Genomic DNA, 22,063 nt, shown 5'->3' on the forward strand with positions numbered 1-22,063 from the left:
TTATCTCCCGAGGGTAGGGGAAGACTGTGACACAAGGCATATTCTTAGCTTTCTTAAAAATCCAGATACAAAATAAAAGCCAATGGATAACCTCAAATAGATCTGGTAATTGATATATTTAAGTGTGTCATTCCAACATCTTCCACTGAAACAAACACGAGTTAGCAAAAAGGTTTACCTGAAATCTTAATGTCTTCCATTGGTCAGATGCACGGAGTCCATCACAGAGATGCATTGGTTGACAAAATGACTGAAATGTGCAAACATTTTTTAAAGCTGAAATCAACCTACAAATGGCTTACTTTTAATTCATTTTAGGGTAAATGTTTAATTAACCACCACGTATTCAATGTTTTCCCATCCTTCACAACAAGACTAATGTATCCTATCAAAATAAATGTCAAAATAAAAGTCAAAATGACATTTTAACACTGAAATCGCGACGTAAATAGAAGTTTATTTAAAATGATTGATCGTGAACATTAAAACAGCAATGGAAAAATGGTCCCAAATGTTACAAAAATACATATACCATGTATCAAGCTGGTTGAAACGTGAATACAAAAATATTCAGCATGTGTACACAGGACTGTAAAGAATTTGGGTCATGCTTCTTCTGTGAATTTATTACTCGTACCGTGTGTTGTCGGTTTAGCATGCGGTATGAACAAATAGTACTCACTTTCACAGCACAGATACACAGATACTATAAACAACATCCAGTTCATCCGCTGATCAATTTTGCTTCACGTAAAATTCATGTGCAACAGCGTATCTATACATCATTCCAAAACTAGACACAACCTGTACAGCGCAAATGATTAAAATTAGGCACCATTTCACACTGGCAGCTAACACAAAGTGATCTTTTTATATAAATCGAAAATGACAACTCCAAACAGTTTTATATAAGATAAGAATATACATTCTTCGTTGTGACATATGAGAGGTATTCTGGCTAATCACACATTTAAACTAAAAAGCACAAGCCCTCGGATGATGTTTTGAGGCTTCTTTTTCTTTTCTTTTCATCAAATGTTATTATAACCTTTGCGAGACATCCCAGCTGTAGCATAAAAATGAGTTCACTGTACATTCCCTTTATATATTCTATCCGATGTGACTGAATTATTATTTAATACTCCGCTGGAAACAAAAACACAAGAGACCACCATCTAGTCTGAACTACCTTGATGTGGCGCTGACCCAGTTTGAGCCGCTTTCCGGGATTTCACAGGCCTCGATCTGGCTGCGAGTCCATCTCGATGAGCACAACTGTAAGACAAGTGCATTGGTGTGACAGGCGGCCAGCCTTTTTTCCCTTTCCCTTTAGCTTGTATATAAACACTAAAATACCCTAAGCACTGAAAGGAACCAAAGGACGTAAAAAAAAAGCAACTGTTAGCAGTAGCGCCAAGACTTACAATGCTTCTAAGTACCACTTCCATTGTTAGCATGAATTGGTCGATGGGTGTCGACCGTGACGGATTTATCAAGCTCCAACAGTGGCGTCCTTGATGGGAACATTGTCGACATTGATGTCACTATGGATAGTTTGTTCTTTGCACAAAAGGATTTGACGTTAGACCACAAAAGTGTCATGTCACGGTGATACATGGCACAATGACAGTAAAACAAGCATGCTCACTAAATGTTGACACTGCTGGGATGACTGATCTGGAATGATAGTGCAGAGAAGGGCATTCGGCTTCCAAACGTGCCTAAACACACACACACACACACACACACACACACACACACACACACATATACACACGCATGTTGGTTTTGGTGTTTTTCGAGGACATAGGCATAATGCATTTTATACTGTAAACATGCACTGTAAAAAATACTGGGTTTCACAAACTGGATTTGTGTTGGAATCACATTAAGGAATTCAGTTAACTTATACACTCTAATAAATGCTTGGCTATTTAAACCCAAACTGGGTAAAATATGGGCTAAACATTGGATTAAATTTGCTATTGGGTTCAAATCGCTGGCAGCTAGCTCTCTGCAACTCTCACATGGTCACCCACTGAAGCTAAGCAAGGCTGCGCCCGTTCAGTCCCTGGATGGAAGACCACATGGGAAAGCTAGGTTGCTGGATGCTGTGCACTGGTGGTGGATGAGGAGATTCCCCCTTTTGTGTTAAGCATTTTGAGTGCCCAGAAAAGCGCTATATAAATGTAATTTATTATTATTATTATTATTTGTATCTGGGTGCAGCCTTTATGTTACAAGCTGAGATTGTAAATCTTAGCAATTCAATGTCAGACACAATGCACTCAATGGAGCTACTAACGTCACTGTGAGGGGTAGGGTTAGGGGTGGGGTTAGGCGAGTGCATTAAAAAGCATTAGATGCAGCTCACATTGCACTGCATTAGGTCTGCATCCAGACTCCTCTCGTTGGGTTAGTCACTATTACATCCAGAATTGGGTTACTTTGGAGTGAAACTTTTTTTTACAAATTTAAATAGATTGAACCTAAGACAATTAAGTTGTAATTTGAGTAGTTTGAACAAACAACAGGTCATTTTCTGAGTGTATGCAAGTATACCTATTATATGGCCTTACTCCATCCCTTACCCCCTAAACCCAATCCTCCCAGGAAACCTGTGGCAAATTCTGAATGTCAAAAGACCTTGTTAAGTATGATTTTACAGCATTTTGAACTACTAAAACACAGCGCATGTTCTCACAAACCACTTCAACATTGTAATACCTACTTTAGGTCATTTCAATGTCATTATACAAATTTTTAAAACCCCTGACAAAAAGTATAGAATCGCCACTCTTGGAAGGTTCCAATGTTTAATTGTGTAGAAAAACAAACAAACACATACATGTCACAAAACAATCCAACCTTCTGGCTATATGAAACACTTTTAAAAATTGAAAGAACAATGTTGTCAATTACAACAGTTTTTACAGATCAAGCAGAAAAAAATACATGGAATCACACAAATCTGAGGAAAACTATATGGAATCATTAAATAAAAACACCACTAGTATTTTTTTGCACCACCTCTGATTTTTAGCTTGAATTTTCTGAGGCATGGATCTAACAGTATTTTTCATCATTCTGTCTCTAATTGCACCACCTCTGACTTTTAGCTTGAGTTATCTGAGGCATGGATTTAACATTATCCTTCATCAGTCTCTAACTTTATCTTATTGCAGTTGCCTGATCACCTTTGCAGGTTTGATCCTTGTCATGGACCATTTTCTTTCATTTCCAAAACAAATTTTCAATTGGATTGAGGTCTGAACTATTTGCAGGTCATCCTATTGACATTATATGTCTTTCCTGTGGAAAAGTTTTCACAGATTTTGCCTTATGGCACGATGCATTATCAATCTGGAAAAATTATGTCATCATCACCAAACATCCTTTCAATTGATGGAATAAGAAAAGTGTCCAAAATCTCAATAGAAACTTGTGCATTTATAGAGGATGTAATGACTGTCATATCTCCCGTACAAATACCTGACATACAACCCCGTATTCTTAATGATTGAGGAAATTTGCATGTTTTTCTCAGACAGTTGTCTATAAATTTCATTGCAACGGCACCAAACTAAATTTCTAGAATCATCACCCTGGCCAATGCAGATTCGTTATTCATCACTGAATATCACGCTCATCCAGTCATCCACAGTCCAAGACTGCCTTTCTTTAGCCCACTGAAACCTTGATCTTTTCTGTTTACATGTTAATAATGGTTTTAGTGAGGCTTTTCTGTTTGTAAATCCCATTTTTTTAAGGCGATTTCTTAGAGTCTGGTCACAGACATTGACTCCTCTTTCTGCCCATTTGTTCCTCATTTGCTTTGTTGTGCATTTTCTGTTTTGAAGGCATATTGCTTTAAGTTTTCTGTCTTGCTTTGACGTCTTCCTAGGTTTACCAGTACGCTCCACTCCTACAACCTTGCCATTTGATTTGTCCTTGGTCCTGATTATAGACACAGCTGACTGGGAACAACCAACATCTTTTGCAACATTCCGTGAAGATTTACCTTCTTTGAGAAGTTTGATAATGAGTTATGTTAATCAGCTTGGTTCAACACCTCACTAAGGTGTGCAAACACTTTTTTAACTGCAGACTAATTAAAAGTTGTATACAGTTGTTTGTTTTAAAACTGCAAAGTACATGGTGATTCTGTATAATTTCCCTCAGATTTGTGTGATTCCATTTTTTTTCTTGCTTGATTTGTAAAGACAGTTGTAAATGACTTCTTTCATTTTCTTTTTTAAGTGTTTCTTACAGCCAAAAGGTTGGATTGTTGAATGAAAATAGTTTTGTGGCATGTACTGTATGTGTTTGTTTTTTTCTACACAATTAAACATTTCCAAGTATGGCGATTTCACTTTTTGCCAGGGGTTGTCCTTGTAAACCACCAAAACCAGTACACACACACACACACATACTGATCTGGAAACATCACAAAAAATATATATGAACAACATGTTTCAAAGAAACATCACATTTGGTCTCTACAGTGTATCTCCATATATTGGATATTCAACTATCCACTTTTGGTTGCCTCCTTTTTTATTATAATTTTTTTTACTTACCTCATAAGCAAAAATATATAAGAGCAGTCCAAGTAGAGAATCCCTAACCTCTTTTTCCAACAGTGCATCATCAGTCATTTTTAAAGACGTCGTTTCTTCTGCATCCCTGCAGAGCCGAGTCGGCACAAAATGACGGTAAGAGTCTCAAACCACAATATCTTGGTGTTCTCCAGAAAATCACTGCAGGTTTATTTACAGGTTTAATGTGATGCAGAAGATGATTGGATATTGAGTTTTTCTCATAAGAACCTCACGACTCTTTAAACTGCACTATGTTCAAAAACAATTTAATTTTAGTAACTTGTATATCCCAAGAGTAATGTAGTATTTCAGTCTTTCTGCACATGTGCATGGCCTCTCGGGGTCTGGCCGTAGACGGCAGTAGTAAATCACTGTTGTAGGTCAGTTAGACTGTGATGGATGTCTCGTCTTGACATGTGGATGCACGGCGAGTCTTAGGGCTGCAGCGGGTCAGCATGGAGATCTGCGTGCTGAAGTTGTTGCCATTGCTGCCCATGGATGGGTGCTGGTATTTTGTATCAGGACCCAGAAACCTTTCGAGGTGCCATCGCCTCCATTTCCTCTTGATTTCACCTTGGACCTGAGAGATGGACAAGATTCACTTAGTTGGTCATGGACAAAATGAACTCATATGTTACTGTATTACATAAGTCAAATCACATTAAAGATATAGATCAACAAAAAAAATCTCTCATTGTTTCCTCACCTTTCCATGTTCAGTCTTCAGTTAAACACAAAGGAGGATATCTTGAAGAATGTTGGAAAGTCATTGACTTCCATAGTCTTTTATTCTCCTCATATAGATGCCAATGGCTGTTGGTTTCCAATATTCTTCAGAATATCATATTTTGTGTTCAACTGCAGAAATGTATTTTTGCATTTTAGAAGAGCTATTTTAATTTCCTCAATGATCCTCTTAAATATGCATTTTAGTCATCTAATGATCTAAGTAAACATCTTTGAAGATTTTTTGCTCAATGAAAAGACTCTAATGATTGAAGTATTGATTCCAATAATAACTAAAGAAACCTTTTTTTACAGAGCATACAAGACTCTGGACTCTTTATATAGATAGATATAGATGTTTTCTCTATTGTTTTAAGCTCAGTATTTTCTTTATAAAACAACATTGTTTGTTGTTTGTAGAACGTTCTGCGTGAAAAAAAATCTACATTTTGATAACTTGGTTAAATTTTTGACTCCCAATTCCAAATAGATTGAAATTGTGATGCAAACTTGTAGTCAGTATTGCAAATCACCTAACTCGAAATTGCAAGTTTATAACTTAAAGACAATTGTGAGATATACACTTGATATTCTAAACAGGCTGAGTTCTAGGTCAATAAATTGTGCAATATCTACTTCCTCTAGAGTTATTTTCGCCAGAAGCATGCATCAAAACGTATTCCTGCAGCGCATCGTCTTTCAGAGGATATAGAAATGTGTCAAATTAGTCATATATATTACTAATAAATTAAAGCCAGTCTAAGCCATTTTGATTTTCTTTTTACAAAAAATCCAAAAAAGACTTTAGTTATTTTCTAAACAAGCAATAATGAATTAAAAATATTGTGTAAACTATTTAGATAATACTAGGATTTTAGTGCACTATGAACAGAGAGTATTTGTCAATATAAAGATCGCTAAAACTGAACTTTAAAAATAAACTGAAAAGCAAATTAACTGATTAAATGTTGTGACGCTCGAAAGAAACAGGGTATAGGTGGGATAATAGAACCAGGAACTATGCTTCTAACTACAGCTCTAGAGAAGTAGTTACAAAGTTTGCGACACAGTTTGCGAATGTTTGTTATAACAATGGATTTGGGAAACACCAAATCAACAAACTGTTTATAATGATGGAACTTGCAACCTTAGTTGGCTAATGATGGTTTTCAGAAACGCTGTTTTGATTTGGGGGGCGTTTGCTCGCGATGGCTCGACAATGGAAAAGCAGTTGTTCCCTGCGCCACGGTGGATAGTGCGTAAAGCACAAAAGTGTTTTTCATTTATTTATTTATGATAAGGTAGCCTTTGCTGCTGCACTGCACTTGACTTTGCCTGACAAATTGCAGCACTACGCATAAAGAAATGCATTCTCAGTGGCCACATTTGTATATACCCTAAAAACCTAGATTATTTTTAAGGTAAAGTGGGGTTGTTTCACACATAAAATAGAATACATTTGTGTAACATGTCTAATTCTTTTAAAAGAGACCTATTATGTGCCTTCTTACAAGTCTTTCTGATGTTCCTGAGTGTGTATGTGAAGTTTCATCTTAAAATACCACATAGATTGATGATTGTTGATCCAAATTGTGCCATTTCAAACAGTCGCTTTAATTTCAAATGAGATTCTGCTCTTTTCAAAAGAGGGTGGAGCTACAAAGCCTGTGCTTCAGCATAGTGACAGATTCAAACAGGATTAACGTTATTTCTGTGAAAAACTGAAAATGTGAAAAGAAGTAGAAAAAGGCAGTCTATAGAGACTACAGTGTTCATTTGTGCATCTTAAAACTCCAAATTTATAATGCCTCTTATTTGCTATCATTATCTTCAGCAAGTGAAAACTCTAATGGCGAACGGCTGCTTCCCACTTAAGGCAGTTTTGCCAATGAGGAAGAGACTGTCACAAATGGGCGGGGCTTTCCCCCTCTGATGACACGTACAAAGTGAGAATGTCATTTGAAGTGTTCCTGCAGACTGTTTTTATGATGTGTAATTATAAAAAAATAGAAGTAATTCATTTCTACCATTTAAAGGCTGGCTATATTCACACATACTGTATGCCCCACAACTGTTAAAACTCCTTATAAAAGTGATTTTTGCATAATAGGTCCCCTTCAAATGACCTAGAATAGAGCTTGCATTTTATTTAATCCCTAATAGCAACAAGACCCAAGATGCTGTGGAGATTAACGTGTATATTTAAGTAATATTCCAGCACTGCCTTTTTGTCTAGAGATGCTAACAGCCAATGTGAGCCAGAAGAATCTAAGCCAATTACAGGCTTCTTGGGCTTTAGCTTTTAGCTTTAGAGAAATTAAATGACACTTGGATATAGGAAGTGGTTTTTTATTAGTTGTGATTGCATCTACACATCCTGTCCATCCAAGTCTTACCTCTCCATTTAGGAAACAGTAGAGTACAGCGACCACAAAACCCTGGTAAAAGAAGTGAAAGAAGCTTACGTCAATGTTGGTACAGAATAAGAATTACAAGGACATTCATTCAAAGCATCACACATAGCAGTGAGCGACAATGGGCTACATATCTGGATATTCATACCAGACTGTCTAGAATGTTGCTGGCCTCAAAGATATAGGTGGGTAAGTATATTTAACTAATGGGGCAGACCCGTCCTGAATTCATGCCTGTCATTCTGCTGGTCCTGCCTTGGAAACACTGTATAATTGGGGCACTTTTTTTGTCCCAAGGCAATTTTTTCTTTGAGACAGACTGTAACCGTTTTGTATTATTATTATTATGAAGGTCACACTTAAAAATGCCCTTGAAACTTTTTTACCATGACATCATTTATGTTTTATAAATATGTAAATACGTCACAGAGTGCAATTATGACTATTTGAACTAAAAGTAAAATAGTAATTTAGATTTATATGACACATTTTTACATATTTATTTACATTTTTTAACATTTATTGCATGATTATTACATTTAAATGTCTAAAAATCTAAAAATGATAAAAGCTTTATTGCTACTGTTGTGGTCTTTATTTTTTTTCCTGTTTTTCTGAAAACTGTGGGCATGTAAACATGGTCAAGACGATCTGCTGCAATTCAACCCTAGCATCAGAATGCGGTAGAAAGGTGAAGTCACTTTGAACGTGGCATGGTTGTTGGTGCCAGACAGGGTGGTGGGAGTATTTCAGAAACTGCTGATCTACTTGAATTTTCATGCACAACCATCTATAGGTTTACAGAGAATAGTCCGAAAAACAGAAAACATCCAGTGAGCATCAGTTCTGTGGGCGTAAATGCCTTACTGATGCTAGAGGTCAGAGGAGAATGGCCAGACTGGTTCGAGCTGATAGAAAGGCAACAGTTACTAAAATAACCTCTCTTTACAACTCAGGTATACAGAAGTGCATCTCTGAATGCTCAAAACCTCCAACTTTGAGGCAGATGAGCTACAGCTGCAGAAGACCACACCGGGTGCCACTCCTGTCAGCTAAGAAAAGGAAACTGAGGCTACAATTTGCACAGGCTCACCAAAATTGGACAATAGAAGATTGGAAAAACATTGCCTGGTCTGACCACAGTGTACTCATCTTCTGATGGCCACTTCCAGCAGGATAACATGTCACAAAGTGTAAACCATCTCAGACTGGTTTCTTAAACATGACAAGGAGTTCACTGTACTTAAATGACCTCCACAGTCACCAGAACTCAACCCAATAGAGCATCTTTGGGATGTGTTGGAACGGGAGAGTCGCATCATAGATGTGCAGCCAACAAATCTGCAGCAACTGCGTAATGCCATCATGTCAATATAAACCAAAAAACTTAGGAATATTTCCAGTACCTTGTTGAATCTATGCCACCAAGGATTAAGGCAGTTCTGAAGGCAAAAGGGGGTACAACCCAGAACTAGTAAGGTGTACCTAATAAAATGACCCGTAAGTGTATTTAATGAGAACAATACAATGTATTTAATACAATATAATATGCCAGTAAAATGTCTTGGTAAGAGTGCAAATCATTAATAAATCATTATTTTAACTAAATCTAAAGTAATAATTTATATTATTTTTATACATTTATATTATAAAATTGTATATTTACTATATGTATTTGACAAATTGTCATATTTATTGTATAGATTATTACATTAAAATGCATTCTTAAAATAATAAACGCTTTATTGCTACAGTTGATTGATTGACATTTTTCCTTTTTTTCTACAACAGTAATTTTATTTATTTATTGAAAAAGTACAATTATAAAATTAAATGAAAGAAAAAAAATACTTTACAAGAAAATATGCCAGTAAAAAATGAAAGAAAGAAAGAAAGAGATAGATAGATAGATAGATAGATAGATAGATAGATAGATAGATAGATAGATAGATAGATAGATAGATAGATAGATAGATAGATAGATAGATAGATAGATAGATAGATAGATAGATAGATAGATAGATAGATAGATAGATAGAGTTTTAAAAATATATTTTTTCAAGCACAATATCTAAAACATAAATTAAAATATGTCGGAATCAGCCATGCCATTAAATAAAACTGAATGAACTAGTAAGTGTGTGAAGTGTTTTGAAGAGACTTTGTTTTCCAAACATCCACAGGGCAAAAGTCGCCCACAGTTGAAGAAACACCCAATTATGCAATTACAAAGAAACAGTGGCCAATAGCCAAAGTGTGTGAGCCAGAGATTCTCTTTGAGCACCCGTGAGCCGTTCTACCAGACATCATTAAACTATTCTGCTTCCTGAACAACAGTGCTACGATTAGCCTGAGAGCACGTCCTGTCACTTGTACTATTGATATTTAGGCTCGACTTTTGTTTTTGCAGCTAGCTGGAGCGATTAATTCCTCTTCCATACCTGAAATGAACCGAGAATGAGGTCAAACACAAGCCGTAGCTCGGTTTTGATGTTCTCCGGAATGAAGGCGAATATGATAAAGTTTATTCCAAAGAGTGGAATCAACAGAAGTGTTGATTTTGCCAGCCTCCTGTGGAAAAGAAGAAAAAACAACAAAAGAAAAATAGCGTTATGGGATATTTTTCTGTCATTCATAAGCTGCACACAGCGCTGGCTTGAGAATGATATTATTACCAGGTTATATTGAAAAGCGTGGCACTGGAATAACAACATTAGTGATGCTGGGTAGAAAATTGCAGGTGTTTAAGAATTGAGTCTTGTTTTCGTGCGAAGCGCTGACAGAGAGCTACTTAAGGACAAAGGACATTAAATCATGGGAACGGGGCGGAGAGACCAGTGACATTTTAGATGATGAGATTGCAGTACGGCGGCTTCGCGCTCGCTGCTGGAGAGACTGGCTAAAATATCCCATACTTTATGCCTGTGTTAAAATTACATAAGCTGAAATGTTTCTCATGTACCTTCTGTTCTCACTCTGCTGAAAAGACCAGAATAGCTGCTCTACAGCAGCAGATGTTTTTGAATAGAGGCTGGTGTCCCTATCAGACTTCAGAACTATGATGTCCGATGAGAATCCTGTGGTCAACTAGATTTTGTTTTCTGTCGGTTTTTAGGCTGGCTTGGAGACGAGACTAGCAATGACCAGTTGAGCAAGCATTTAATCAGTACACTGAAAAAAATGATTCATTAGATTTACCACATTTTATTTAAGGTAAGCAAACCATTTATACGGGCTAGATTTAAACAAAAAGTTGAACATTATGAAATACTATATAATATTTAGTTTGTTTAAATTCAGCCCATATAAATTGTTTACAACCGCTCATCTTAAAAACTCATTTTTTGAGTGCAGTTTCCCAAATATGAACAAATTTACCGACATAATTTAAAGGGATAGTTCATCCACAACTGAAAATTATTTACAAAGTTATTATTTACTTACCCATCACTTTCAGACCCTTTGACTTTGACTTTGACACTAAAGAAGATATTTTGAAGAAAGCTGAATACTTGTAACCATTGACTTCCATATTTGTTTATTTGTTATTTGGGGGGGGCTTGCTATCTGTTTAAGGTTGTAGGTTTGCCAGAAATATAGTTATGAGGAAATGGTGAACTATTTCAAGAAACATTAGCTTTTAAATGTCAGGTGAGAAGTTTTTTTTTTAATTGAATGCATTGTTAAGACAATAACTAAAGACTTGCTCTGACTAAATTCAGTGAATCAGTGAGTTGTTGACTGCAGACTTACATTACTCTGACCAGATCATCTGAATAATTGAGATGTTGAATTGAGAAACTCACTCTTACCAGATCATTTGTACTCAAAAAATGCTTTTATTATGAATGCTTAAATTATTTTTTTTCTACATACATATAAACACAACTGCTTCCATGGCTTCTTCATGTTTTTTTTTTACAGTTTATTCATGACAATTTGCATTTTTATTTTAATGTTATTATTAGCAGTTTTATTTATTATATGCATATTTATATTTGTTTTAATAAAAACTAGTTTAGATTTATCCATCTGTCGGGTTTTGAAGATGTATGCATCAACATATAGGGCATAAGAAGAGGATGAGTGTTTGGATATAACTCACATTTTGCCACATTTTGTTATTATCAAGCATTTTTTTTTGTTGGGTGGTAACTAGAACTGAATTTAGAAAAAGTTTTGAAACATATCTTTTTGCCAAACTAACGAAATTAAATATGTAGACTAATGGATGCTTTTAGTGGAGTGAATTTCCATTGTTTCTTTATCAACGAAAATCAGGAGTAAAGTAAAGAGTAAAAGTAAAGTAAAAAAAAAAGTGAAGGGGCCAAATGAAGGAGGCTTGTTCTTTATCCTTGTGCTGCAGATGGTCTGTTTAACTGTTGTCTTGCCAGTAAAGCATTCAGTTTTTCCACTTACAAAGTTCGCCATGTAAATAGCAAATGTGAAAATGTGAGATGAGACTCTTATATGTTAAATCCATGTTTTGCTCAAAACACACCCACAACTCATTAAGAGAAAAAAACACAACCTTGTTAGACCATGCGCCAGGGCGCAAAACTTTTTTTGTCCTTAAAATAGTAAAAGTGGATTCGGCTGCCCTTATTGCTTTTGCGCCATGCGTTTTAGACTGTGCACCTAGACTGTTAAAAAGAGACCATAGAGTTTGTCTTGCTTCTTGTCCAGATATCAAAAAATTCTTAACTTAAGACAAATTTTATAGACAAGTAAAAATATTGTTTTGTTTTCAGAAATAGTCCTATGTAAGTGAGGGGTTTGTTTTTTTCCAGTACAAAATAACAAGGAACAATATTTTATCGAAATATATTGAAATAAAAAGTACTACAATATGATGCTTTAAAATGTACTGAAGTAGAAGTCAATTTCTGAAGATTCATTCATTCGTTTTCCTTCGACTTAGTTCCTAATTTATCAGGGGTCACCACAGTGGAATGAACCAGCAAAATTGTGAAGATACTTAACAAATGAAATAGCATGCAATTAAGAAGCATAAATACTTTATTACCATTCACCAGTACACATGATGTGATGTAATAGTGTGATGCATTATTTGTGTAAACAGACCTTTATTCATGTAGTTTTTGTCCCAAGCTTGCATTTAATATTTGCTAGATGTTTAAGCTTTGAAAATGATGGAAAAAAGTTAAAATAACTAGTAATACGGGTCATTAGTATACCCATACAGAATCTGTGCCCATAAAAATCCACAAAAAACTCTCTGCAGATTAGCCCATTCATTATTTGTGATTGTAAATATGTATTTTTTCAAGTTTTAAATAAATTTCAGCAATACTACTGAATATTATGCAAATGTAAATGATTTGTGTACAATTCAATTTGTAATGCTTTTTTTCCTGTCTTTTAGTGGATGTATTATATGAGAGAGCTTTTGTAGTTTTTTAACCAAATAAGAGGTTCTAAGGGATTTTTTTTTATGTGATTGAAGTAAATAATTAAAAAATTTGGTTAAAGTTTAAAAAGAAAAAAAAAAACATTCAGCAGATTCTGTCTGTCTCTGATCATTTGCAATATTCCCAAAGTCATATGATAGCATAAATTGAAGAAAAGACTGACATTTAAGTCTCTATTCACAGATAATCTTCTCCTTTGCTGCAGATCTCAATTCTCATTCCCATTTGTCAAGACGTCTCACACAGGTTAATATCCAGCCTAACATCTCTTTTTGAGTCATAGAATGTTCATACAGTATTGCTGTGAACTGTCCCTTTAAATTTTGACCTGGTTTTCTCAGCAGTGCAAGGAGATTAAAGAAAACAAATTACAGAATTAATCTTATCTGAACTTAAAACCTGTTTGAATGGCATCCAAAATACTTACGAATATTGGTTTGATTCATTTCTCCCGATGTCAGGACAGTTGATCTTCTGCCTCAGTATCCGGATGATACAAATGAACAGAATAAAGTTCATCTGTTGTTGGTGGAAAAACAAAATAGCAATAGTTATTTAGAGCAGATTTCAGCGCAGTACAGCTTACTGATATCACTGAGAGTTCAAAAAAGCCAGCGGTACTAAAGTACAGTGTTTGTTACAATAGAAGAAAGCATGAGTTGATGTATATTAGCAACGATACAGAACAAATCTTGCTCCTTCAGACGCTAGCGAGACAAACAACATTAACCCAAAGTAGCCAAGATGGACTGTGCTTACTTTCTGACTCGCAAAAACAAACTATAAGAGTGCGGGAAGACAAGAAGTGCTTGAGTTTTCCAGTCTAACATTAGCAAATCCCAGACACCATAAATAAATTTGCATAAACATTCGACTAGAGTGACACATTTTCCTCTCTGTTTCTCTATCCCTTGAATCCCTCAAAAGAAAAGGCAAGAAGGGCTTGTTAGAATGCTTTTCGCACCTTTCAGGCTTTATTGATATTTCATGTATAATGTAAATCCCTCTAGGGGTGGCATCGGCTGACACATACGTCAACAGGTTTGTGTGTTACTTAAATCTTAACACTCAGCACTAAGGAAAATCAATACAGTGTTTGGTGATGAAATAAACAAGAAGCAAAATCCAGCAAAATGACAAAACTCAAAGTAAAATTAATGAGAGAGTGATCGCTGGGAATGACGTCACAGTAATTATCAGACGACTGATCAAAGGTGTGTGTATATGTGTGTTTATTAATTGTGTAATCTGCAAGCTTGCATTAATTATTTCAGGGGAAATTGTATTGATTATGTGGTGCAGGGTTAACACATGGGTTTGTGAGATCTGTAGTAAAGATTATTGACTTATAAAGCAAAAAGGCTTTTCTTTTAATAGAAAGTGAAAATACAAACATAGATATATTACATAATATTAAAAGGACAAATAAAAGAATAAATATAAAATAACACAATAATACATAAAAAGGAAAGCAACAAAGGAATTACAAATATAATATAAATATAAAGAAGATATACATACATACACTTGTAGCAGTGCGATATGGATGAATATTGGCACTGGTAAGAGGAGTGCATTGCCTTAGTGCCCCTCCAGCAGTGAAGTAAAGTAACTAATTACAAATACTCAAACTACTGTATTTGAGTTGTTTTTCCAGGAATTGTAATTTACAAGGTAGTTTTAAAAATGTGTACTTTTACTTTCCTTTGAGTACCTTTTTTTAGTGCAGTATTGGTACTTTTTCCTTCAACCTGAGGTATACTTTATTTCTTTCTTGTCTATGGTGATTGGCTAAAGGAAAAAAATCAGTCCTGTGATTCCTGTCCAATCAAATCGCACATAGAAAGTAAATCGCAGGATACTGAACAACATCAACACTTGGGCACTTTATAAATGCAGCAAACCTTTCAGAAGCACTAAAAATGTCCAAGAAGATGTTCAAAATATTTACACACATTGACGCACAGACTTTTAAAAGACTGGATGTCACTGATGAGAAAATAAATGTCGACTGAATGATGACTGAAATCACCAAACAGCCTTAAACAATCACTAATTACAACAAATAAAAAATGAAAGGAAGGACCAAATGAATGAAGGATTCAAAGAAAAACAGATCAAATTAAGGAAGGAAAGAAAGGAAGGAAGAAAATAAGGAAGGAATGAACAAATGAACAAGTGAATAAAAAGAGGACCTAATGAGGGAGAGAACAAAAACTATGAACGAAAGAACGAATTAATGAGCGAACAAATAAAGGGAGGAATGAAGGAAGGACCAAAGGAATGAAGGAATGAACAAATGAATAAAGGAAGGACAGAACAAAGAACCAAATGGAGAAAGGGAAAAATATATAAACAGGAAGGACCAAGTGAATGTAGTAAGGATTTAAGGATGAACTGAACAAACTAAGAAAGGAACAAACAAATGAACAAAGGACCTAACAAAAATACGAATTACTGAACAAATGAAGGGAAGAACGAAGGAAGGACCAAATGAATGAAGGAAAGAACAAATGAATGAATGAAGAAAGGACAGAACAAACAAACAATGGAAGAAAGGTTGGAAGGAACAAACAAATATAGGAAAATCACTAAATGCACTACAGAATGTTGCTTTTACACATCCCTGCACAAACTGCTTGTAAATGCAAAACAACTTTTTACATCGTAATACTCACTACTCACTACTTTTGAGAACTTTTAAAAGGGCTACTTTTTACTCATACTTTGAGTAACATTCACAACAGATACTTTTACTCTACTTGCACTACATTTTTGGACATGTAATGATACTTTTACTTGAGTACAGTTTTTTAAGTTTATACAACAGTTTGAAGGCATAATTGTGTGTATAAAAAAGAAAATCAAAAACAGAGAGTCTAAAAACCCTTTTGTAATAGGAACTACTTTCTTCCATCACATCATTCACATCTGCACACATTGCAACTTTACCAACGTTACTTTAGAGCTAGTATTTGAATGATTCTCCTGCATTATGCCTAAAGTGATGACAAAACAGGTGATTTTACTGACATTTTAAGATTATAAGGCTGAACAGCATGAAATGCCATCAGTCTACACACATTTCCCATTATTTCTCTGTTGTGATCGAAAGATTAAAATAATTAACCACGAAAAAGCCAAAGCAGCACAAACATATGCTGTGATAAAGATAATGACAAATGCTAAACACATGCAGGCATTTCTTCTTTCTTTCTTTTTATTGAACAAGTCTGCAGTAACCAAAATAGTAGACTCATTAAAAACTAAAAGTGGCCAACCAAAAAGTGGGTTATACAAAGAGTGGCCAACACAAAATACACACTTTCCTGATATCTGAGTCCCATCTCACACTCAATACTCTACAATCATATGGTATTAATTGTTAATTATTATTGTAATAGGCACTATCCTCATAAATAAACTTCATAGTTGCAATCTAAACAACTACATTCCTGCCTTAAAAAAGCCTTAAAAGTGCATCATGTTGTCCAACAACAGCAATATTTGTCAAACGGTAGAGTATCCTCAGCTTCTTGCTGTATGTGGGTGGAGTGAAACAAAAGGGTAAAGGGTGAAAAGGCTGAATAAGTACTGTTATTTGCAGAATATTAGACGGCAATCAGCCAATTCAATTCAAAAACCAGATAGAACTGTTGTGTGTGTGTGAATATATATATATATATATATATATATATATATATATATATATATATATATATATATATATATATATATATATATATATATATATATATATATATATATATATATATATAGCTGGACTCCATTGCTTTACATGTTTAGACTTGCTGTCTGCATAGATGGATTGTGTCTTAATGGAGACTGCTGCAATTAATTCTGCAAAGAACTAACATAATGACAGCACATTTCTCTGAAGACAAGTAATAATTTGCTACCAGACAGTCCTGTAATCATCAACCGTTAATGAAAGCAAATATAACATGCAAAAGCAGCTTTCTCTAACCACAATAATGCTGACATGTCAGAAACACTCACCAGAATGGAAGCTAATATCGGGGTTTTGATAATCCACCAAAAAGGATCGGAATTTTCAATTATATCCCAGCATCTACAAAACACCATACAATCGTTTATTAAAAACCATAATTAAATATAAATAAATGAAATATAAATAAACACACACACACACCAAAATGTATGTAATACATACGTAACAGTATTGTAATAAGCAACTAATATTTGTGCGTATTGTGCGTATATGTCTCTATACTTAAATGCTACTGACTTTTGCTTCTCTCTTTCTCTCTTGACTTTAAATACGAAGCCTTGTATGTGTCTTACCCAACATCATTGAAGTAAGCCTTGGCAAAGCTCCAGGCCATGATGAAAACGGTTGGGCCTCCTGCAGCAAGGTGAAGTGAGAAAGTATTACCGTTACTTTGACACATGGACATAATTGAAGGTTAATGACAGGTTAATAAAGAATCAGATGTATTACCCCAACCGATGAGGATGTAGCACCAGAAGTACTTCCTCTCAGAAAAGAAGGAGACGGCGAGAAGAGCATGAATGTACAGACCTTCCACCAGCAGCCAGAAGAAACTGGCCATAATGCAGTACTGGAAAAACACAATCACAGCTTTGCAGCCAACCTGGAATTGAGAGAAAAGTGAAATTAAATTTGTGTTTGAAGAAGTCATTCACAGACTCGAGTGCAAGAGCATGCTGACATTTACCACAATCATTTGTCACAACAGATTGTCAATTGTCTTTTGTTGTGGTGCAACTGATATTTACACAAATGTCTTCTACAAAGATGATTTTTTTTTGGACAAAATAATTATTTCAAATATCTCTGAAGCTCAAATATCTGTCCAGCTGGTGTTAACATGCATGTTTGGTGATCCCATCAAAAGAATTAAAAATGTAGTCCACCCCCCAAAAAAGTCACAATTTCCTCAAGTGTTTACAAACCTTTATAAGTGTCTCTTTTTTCCCTTGAACACAAAGAATATATTTTGAAGAATATTTGAAACCTGTACTCAGTGACTTCAATGGAAGAAAAAAAAAATACATGGAATGTCATGGCTACTGGGTTGCAGACGTCTAAACTTTATTTTGTTATGTTTTCTTGAAGTGGTCGAAAGTAGACAAACTCAAAGCATTTTCAACTTTGTTTACACGTGTATTTAGCATCATACATTTGAATCGTTAAGTAAACATCTGTGGTGTAAATGGGGCCTCCTATAACAAATCAACCATTCATTCAATAGTTTACAAATCAATAATCTTCTACATTATATTTTAAGTATATTACTAAAGATAATGGGCAAATAAAATGATCTTTTCTGTTTTATTCATGGGGGCGAGGCAGTGGCGCACCAGGTAGTGCTATCGCATCACAGCAAGAAGGTCGCTGGTTCGAACCTCGGCTCAGTTGACTTTGTGGAGTTTGCATGTTCTCCCTGCCTTCGCGTGGGTTTCCTTCGGGTGCTCCGGTTTCCCCCACAGTCCAAAGACTAAATTGTGTGTGTGTGTGTGTGTGTGTGTGTGTGTGTGAATGTGTGTATGGATGTTTCCCAGAGATGGGTTGCGGCTGGAAGGGCATCCGCTGTGCAAAAACTTGTTGGATAAGTTGGCGGTTCATTCCGCTGTGGCAACCCCGGATTAATAAAGGGACTAAGCCGACAAGAAAATGAATGAATGTTTTATTTATTTATTTTTTCTTTCTTTCTTTCTTTTTTTTTTTTTTTTTTTTTTGCTTACAGGGCATTTTAATAGAAGATTAAGTTTCAGTTTCTTGTAAAGCAACTTTTTAGGGCTAAATAATCTCGATGTATACTGTAGCTGCAGTGTCATTCAGTTTTCTTTATAGCTCAACAATGTCAAAGGGGAGCAGAAACTGTTGAGCATAATTCACAGCAACTGCAGGACCACAGTGCAACAAATCACCAGCAGATACAACAGTGGTGACAGAGTAATGAGCACACAGTTCATTACAAACTTGTACAGCATATAGACGATGACCCAGTCGGAAACACATGGTAACCATACACCATTGCCAACAATGCATTAAATAGGCATACAATTAACAAGATTGAAGCATTGATGATTAGATTGAACACAGGCTAGCCTGACAAATCAAGATCCATTGAGTATAACATTAAATTCAAAGAGAATGTTGACATTATCTGATACTGAAAACTAGACCTATTGCCAGCTCCGTAAACTTAAGAATAAAGAATGTGAGCCAGAGTTGGTTCAATTGGTTATTATATGGGTGGTCATAAGGTTAGAGTATGCCTCTGTATTTTAGATACAATATATTATGCACAGAGCACAATTCCAGTTTGTATAAATTAAATTAAATGATTATAAAAGGAGACATACAAACAGAGACACTGAAATTCTGTTTTGGCTTTACTTGATAAACAATAGCAAATCTGAAAAAGCATTAGTGATAATAATTTCTGCTCATTCTCCACAAAAATTCATTGAAAACTAGGGATGTAACGGTATTGTAAATACCGTCATACCGCAATATTAATTTTTTTCGATATTACCGAAGTCGCATGACTCGGTAAAACTATAGGTCTTCTGAGAAAATTTGCTCAGGCGAATGAAGCGAACGGGAGGTAGCGAAAACTACAATCCCCATCATCCCTTGCGGTCTGTTGTCGCTACAGATCCAGTAATGCGGAAATGGAGTGTGCTGCAAGAAGCGGGGATCAAAAAGAGCTGTAAAACTCTAAGGCCCCTTTTACAAGAGTGCGTTTTAGTTTTAAAACGGCGTTGTAGAATGAAAACGATCCGCGTCCACACTCGCGTTTTACCCAGCGTTTCTGAACAGCTCTCCGTCCACACCAAAACGCTGAAAACGCACATCACGTGACCACAGACACTCTCGGGCAAGCGCTCCAGCATGAGATGAGAGCTCTGCTTGTCGGACTGCTCATCAAGAATCTCCCGCTGGATCTAATCTCACTATATTTGCTAAACGTGATATTTCATTCATGTTGTTGTCTTTATCTAACGACATAGGCCAATTCCCTGACTTTGGTCATTGGAATCTATTAAGTTACTTGTTCACGGGTAACATGTTTTGGTTAAGCGCAAAGATAAGTTAATGATTAATCCAGGTACATTGACTGATCGCTTGCCTTTATTTCCTACAATGTATAAACTTATTGTATGTTATACTTTTATAATTGTCGATTATTAAAACTGATATTCAGCAAAAGAGAGGGTGTGTTTCGTATTTTCACTGAAATTGAAAGGAGGCAGTTGTTATCGGCTCCGTTTTGTTATAAATTTCCACACAGTGAAGATGACGCTCATATATGCAGCACGACGCCTCAACATTTCTGCTGTCTGTTAAGTTGCTAATATTAAAAAGAAAATAGGCAGTTCCTTAAATCATGTTTACATTTTATTGTTGAGAAAGTGAAACAACGTAGCCAAGGTGATGTGAATGAAGTTATAAAGTGCACTGTTCCCTTTGAAGATTTACGCGTGTCCTCGGTATGTTTTCTATATCAAACTGAGAAGGGGGAGACTGCAGCCTTGATCAAACTTGGGAAGTCTTAACTTACAAGAAGAGGATGCGAGACTGAACTGTGTGTGGGCTACTTAATATTGAGGAAAAGCCCCAATCAGATAGGCGAACGTTTGCAGCCCTGCCTCCGTTTTCAGATGTCTCCGTCTTTCCCCATCCACACTGAGACGGAGCAGCAGCGTTTCCAACACAATCAACGGCCTCTCCAGCGTTTTCGGCGCTCAAGAAATAAGTCATATAAGTCATATCTCTCTTGTCCCAGAAACCTCAGTACCAAATGAGAGGTTTTTTTTTTTCTGTTGCAGGGGACATTGTAAATGCCCAGAGATACCAGCTTTTACCAGATTATATTTATATGATAATTTTCCTTTAAACCCATCTCTATCTAAGTGAGTGAGTGATTAAATGTTGAATGTGATGAGTTTTCAACAATACTAAATTAAAAACTTAAAAATTTTTTTTTTATATGGTTTAATATTTTTTTTATTATTAAAATTGAAGTTCCTGTTTCAAAGCTTACAGATAGATGGCTAATTTGTATGTCATTGACACTTTTGGCACTTTTTTGGAGTATTTTCATAAGTTTTGTTTTTTCCTGTAAATGATTCAATAAATACCGTACCGTGACATTGATACCGAGGTATTACCGTACCGTGAAATTCTGATACCGTTACATCCCTATTGAAAACATGTAGAAAAAAATGACTCCAATATTGCAACCAATCACTGCTAATCATAAAGAACCCATATGACGATTATGGTGACTGAACCGAAAGATATCATTTAAACGAGCCATTAAAATGATTAGTGCTTGTTACTTCATAATGACATTACATCTGTTTATATAATTTGAAGGATGAATGCATTAACTTTAAATTGAAAACAAATTAATTTGCCACATGATTTTCTAATTTACATATGTTAAAATGCATTGAACTATTGTGTAGATTTAGTTCACAAAAAAAAGACAGTCATATTTTTTGATTTAGTAAAAACTTTCATGCAGTGTGATGTGCAATTTCTTACATTACCAACCGCAATCACTGTAGGTAATTATGTGTTTGTCAAGTATTGCCAAGCTACTGCAGTATCCGGTTCCAGATTAGCACGGGTAATAGGCTTTGATGAAGCCGGTTTTTATTTGGGCGAGCAGTGGGAGGCAGAGAAGAGTTCGTGAAGGGAGGACAGTCAGACACGGCAGGAGTACTATAAACAAATAACACACTGCAATGAAGGCAGACAAGAGGGTGTAAGTGGTTAAAGGCGAAAAAGGAAAAGCAGAGCAAAGCATTGCCTGAAAATGTCATGTCCTTTTGCTGGATAGCAGAATGAATTAATAATGACTCTTAA

At 35.5% G+C, this 22,063-nt stretch overlaps 1 protein-coding gene across 9 annotated transcripts in view; it reads right to left on the bottom strand.

Annotated features, from left to right (window-relative positions):
• Nucleotides 1-437: 437 nt before the first annotated feature.
• The window catches only part of vipr1b (vasoactive intestinal peptide receptor 1b), a 738,286-nt gene continuing 716,660 nt past the window's right edge, over nt 438-22,063 (bottom strand). For 3 of the 9 annotated variants that reach the window (XR_015524442.1, XR_015524441.1, XR_015524439.1), the window contains exons 7-16: nt 17,657-17,810; nt 17,500-17,560; nt 17,194-17,266; nt 13,601-13,692; nt 10,183-10,312; nt 7,724-7,765; nt 4,629-5,181; nt 1,649-1,721; nt 1,425-1,560; nt 438-1,275 (exon numbers count right to left, since the gene is read on the bottom strand). Coding sequence is in view for 4 of the 9 variants with exons in the window: in XM_087308590.1 (XP_087164716.1) it covers nt 4,987-5,181; nt 7,724-7,765; nt 10,183-10,312; nt 13,601-13,692; nt 17,194-17,266; nt 17,500-17,560; nt 17,657-17,810 (747 nt within the window). In the remaining 5 variants the exon portion in view is untranslated. 9 annotated transcript variants of the gene reach the window in all.

The sequence above is a fragment of the Danio rerio genome, chromosome 24 (genome assembly GCF_052040795.2).
Source record: "Danio rerio strain M-AB ecotype USA chromosome 24, GRCz13ab, whole genome shotgun sequence".
Taxonomy (NCBI): Eukaryota; Metazoa; Chordata; class Actinopteri; order Cypriniformes; family Danionidae; genus Danio; species Danio rerio.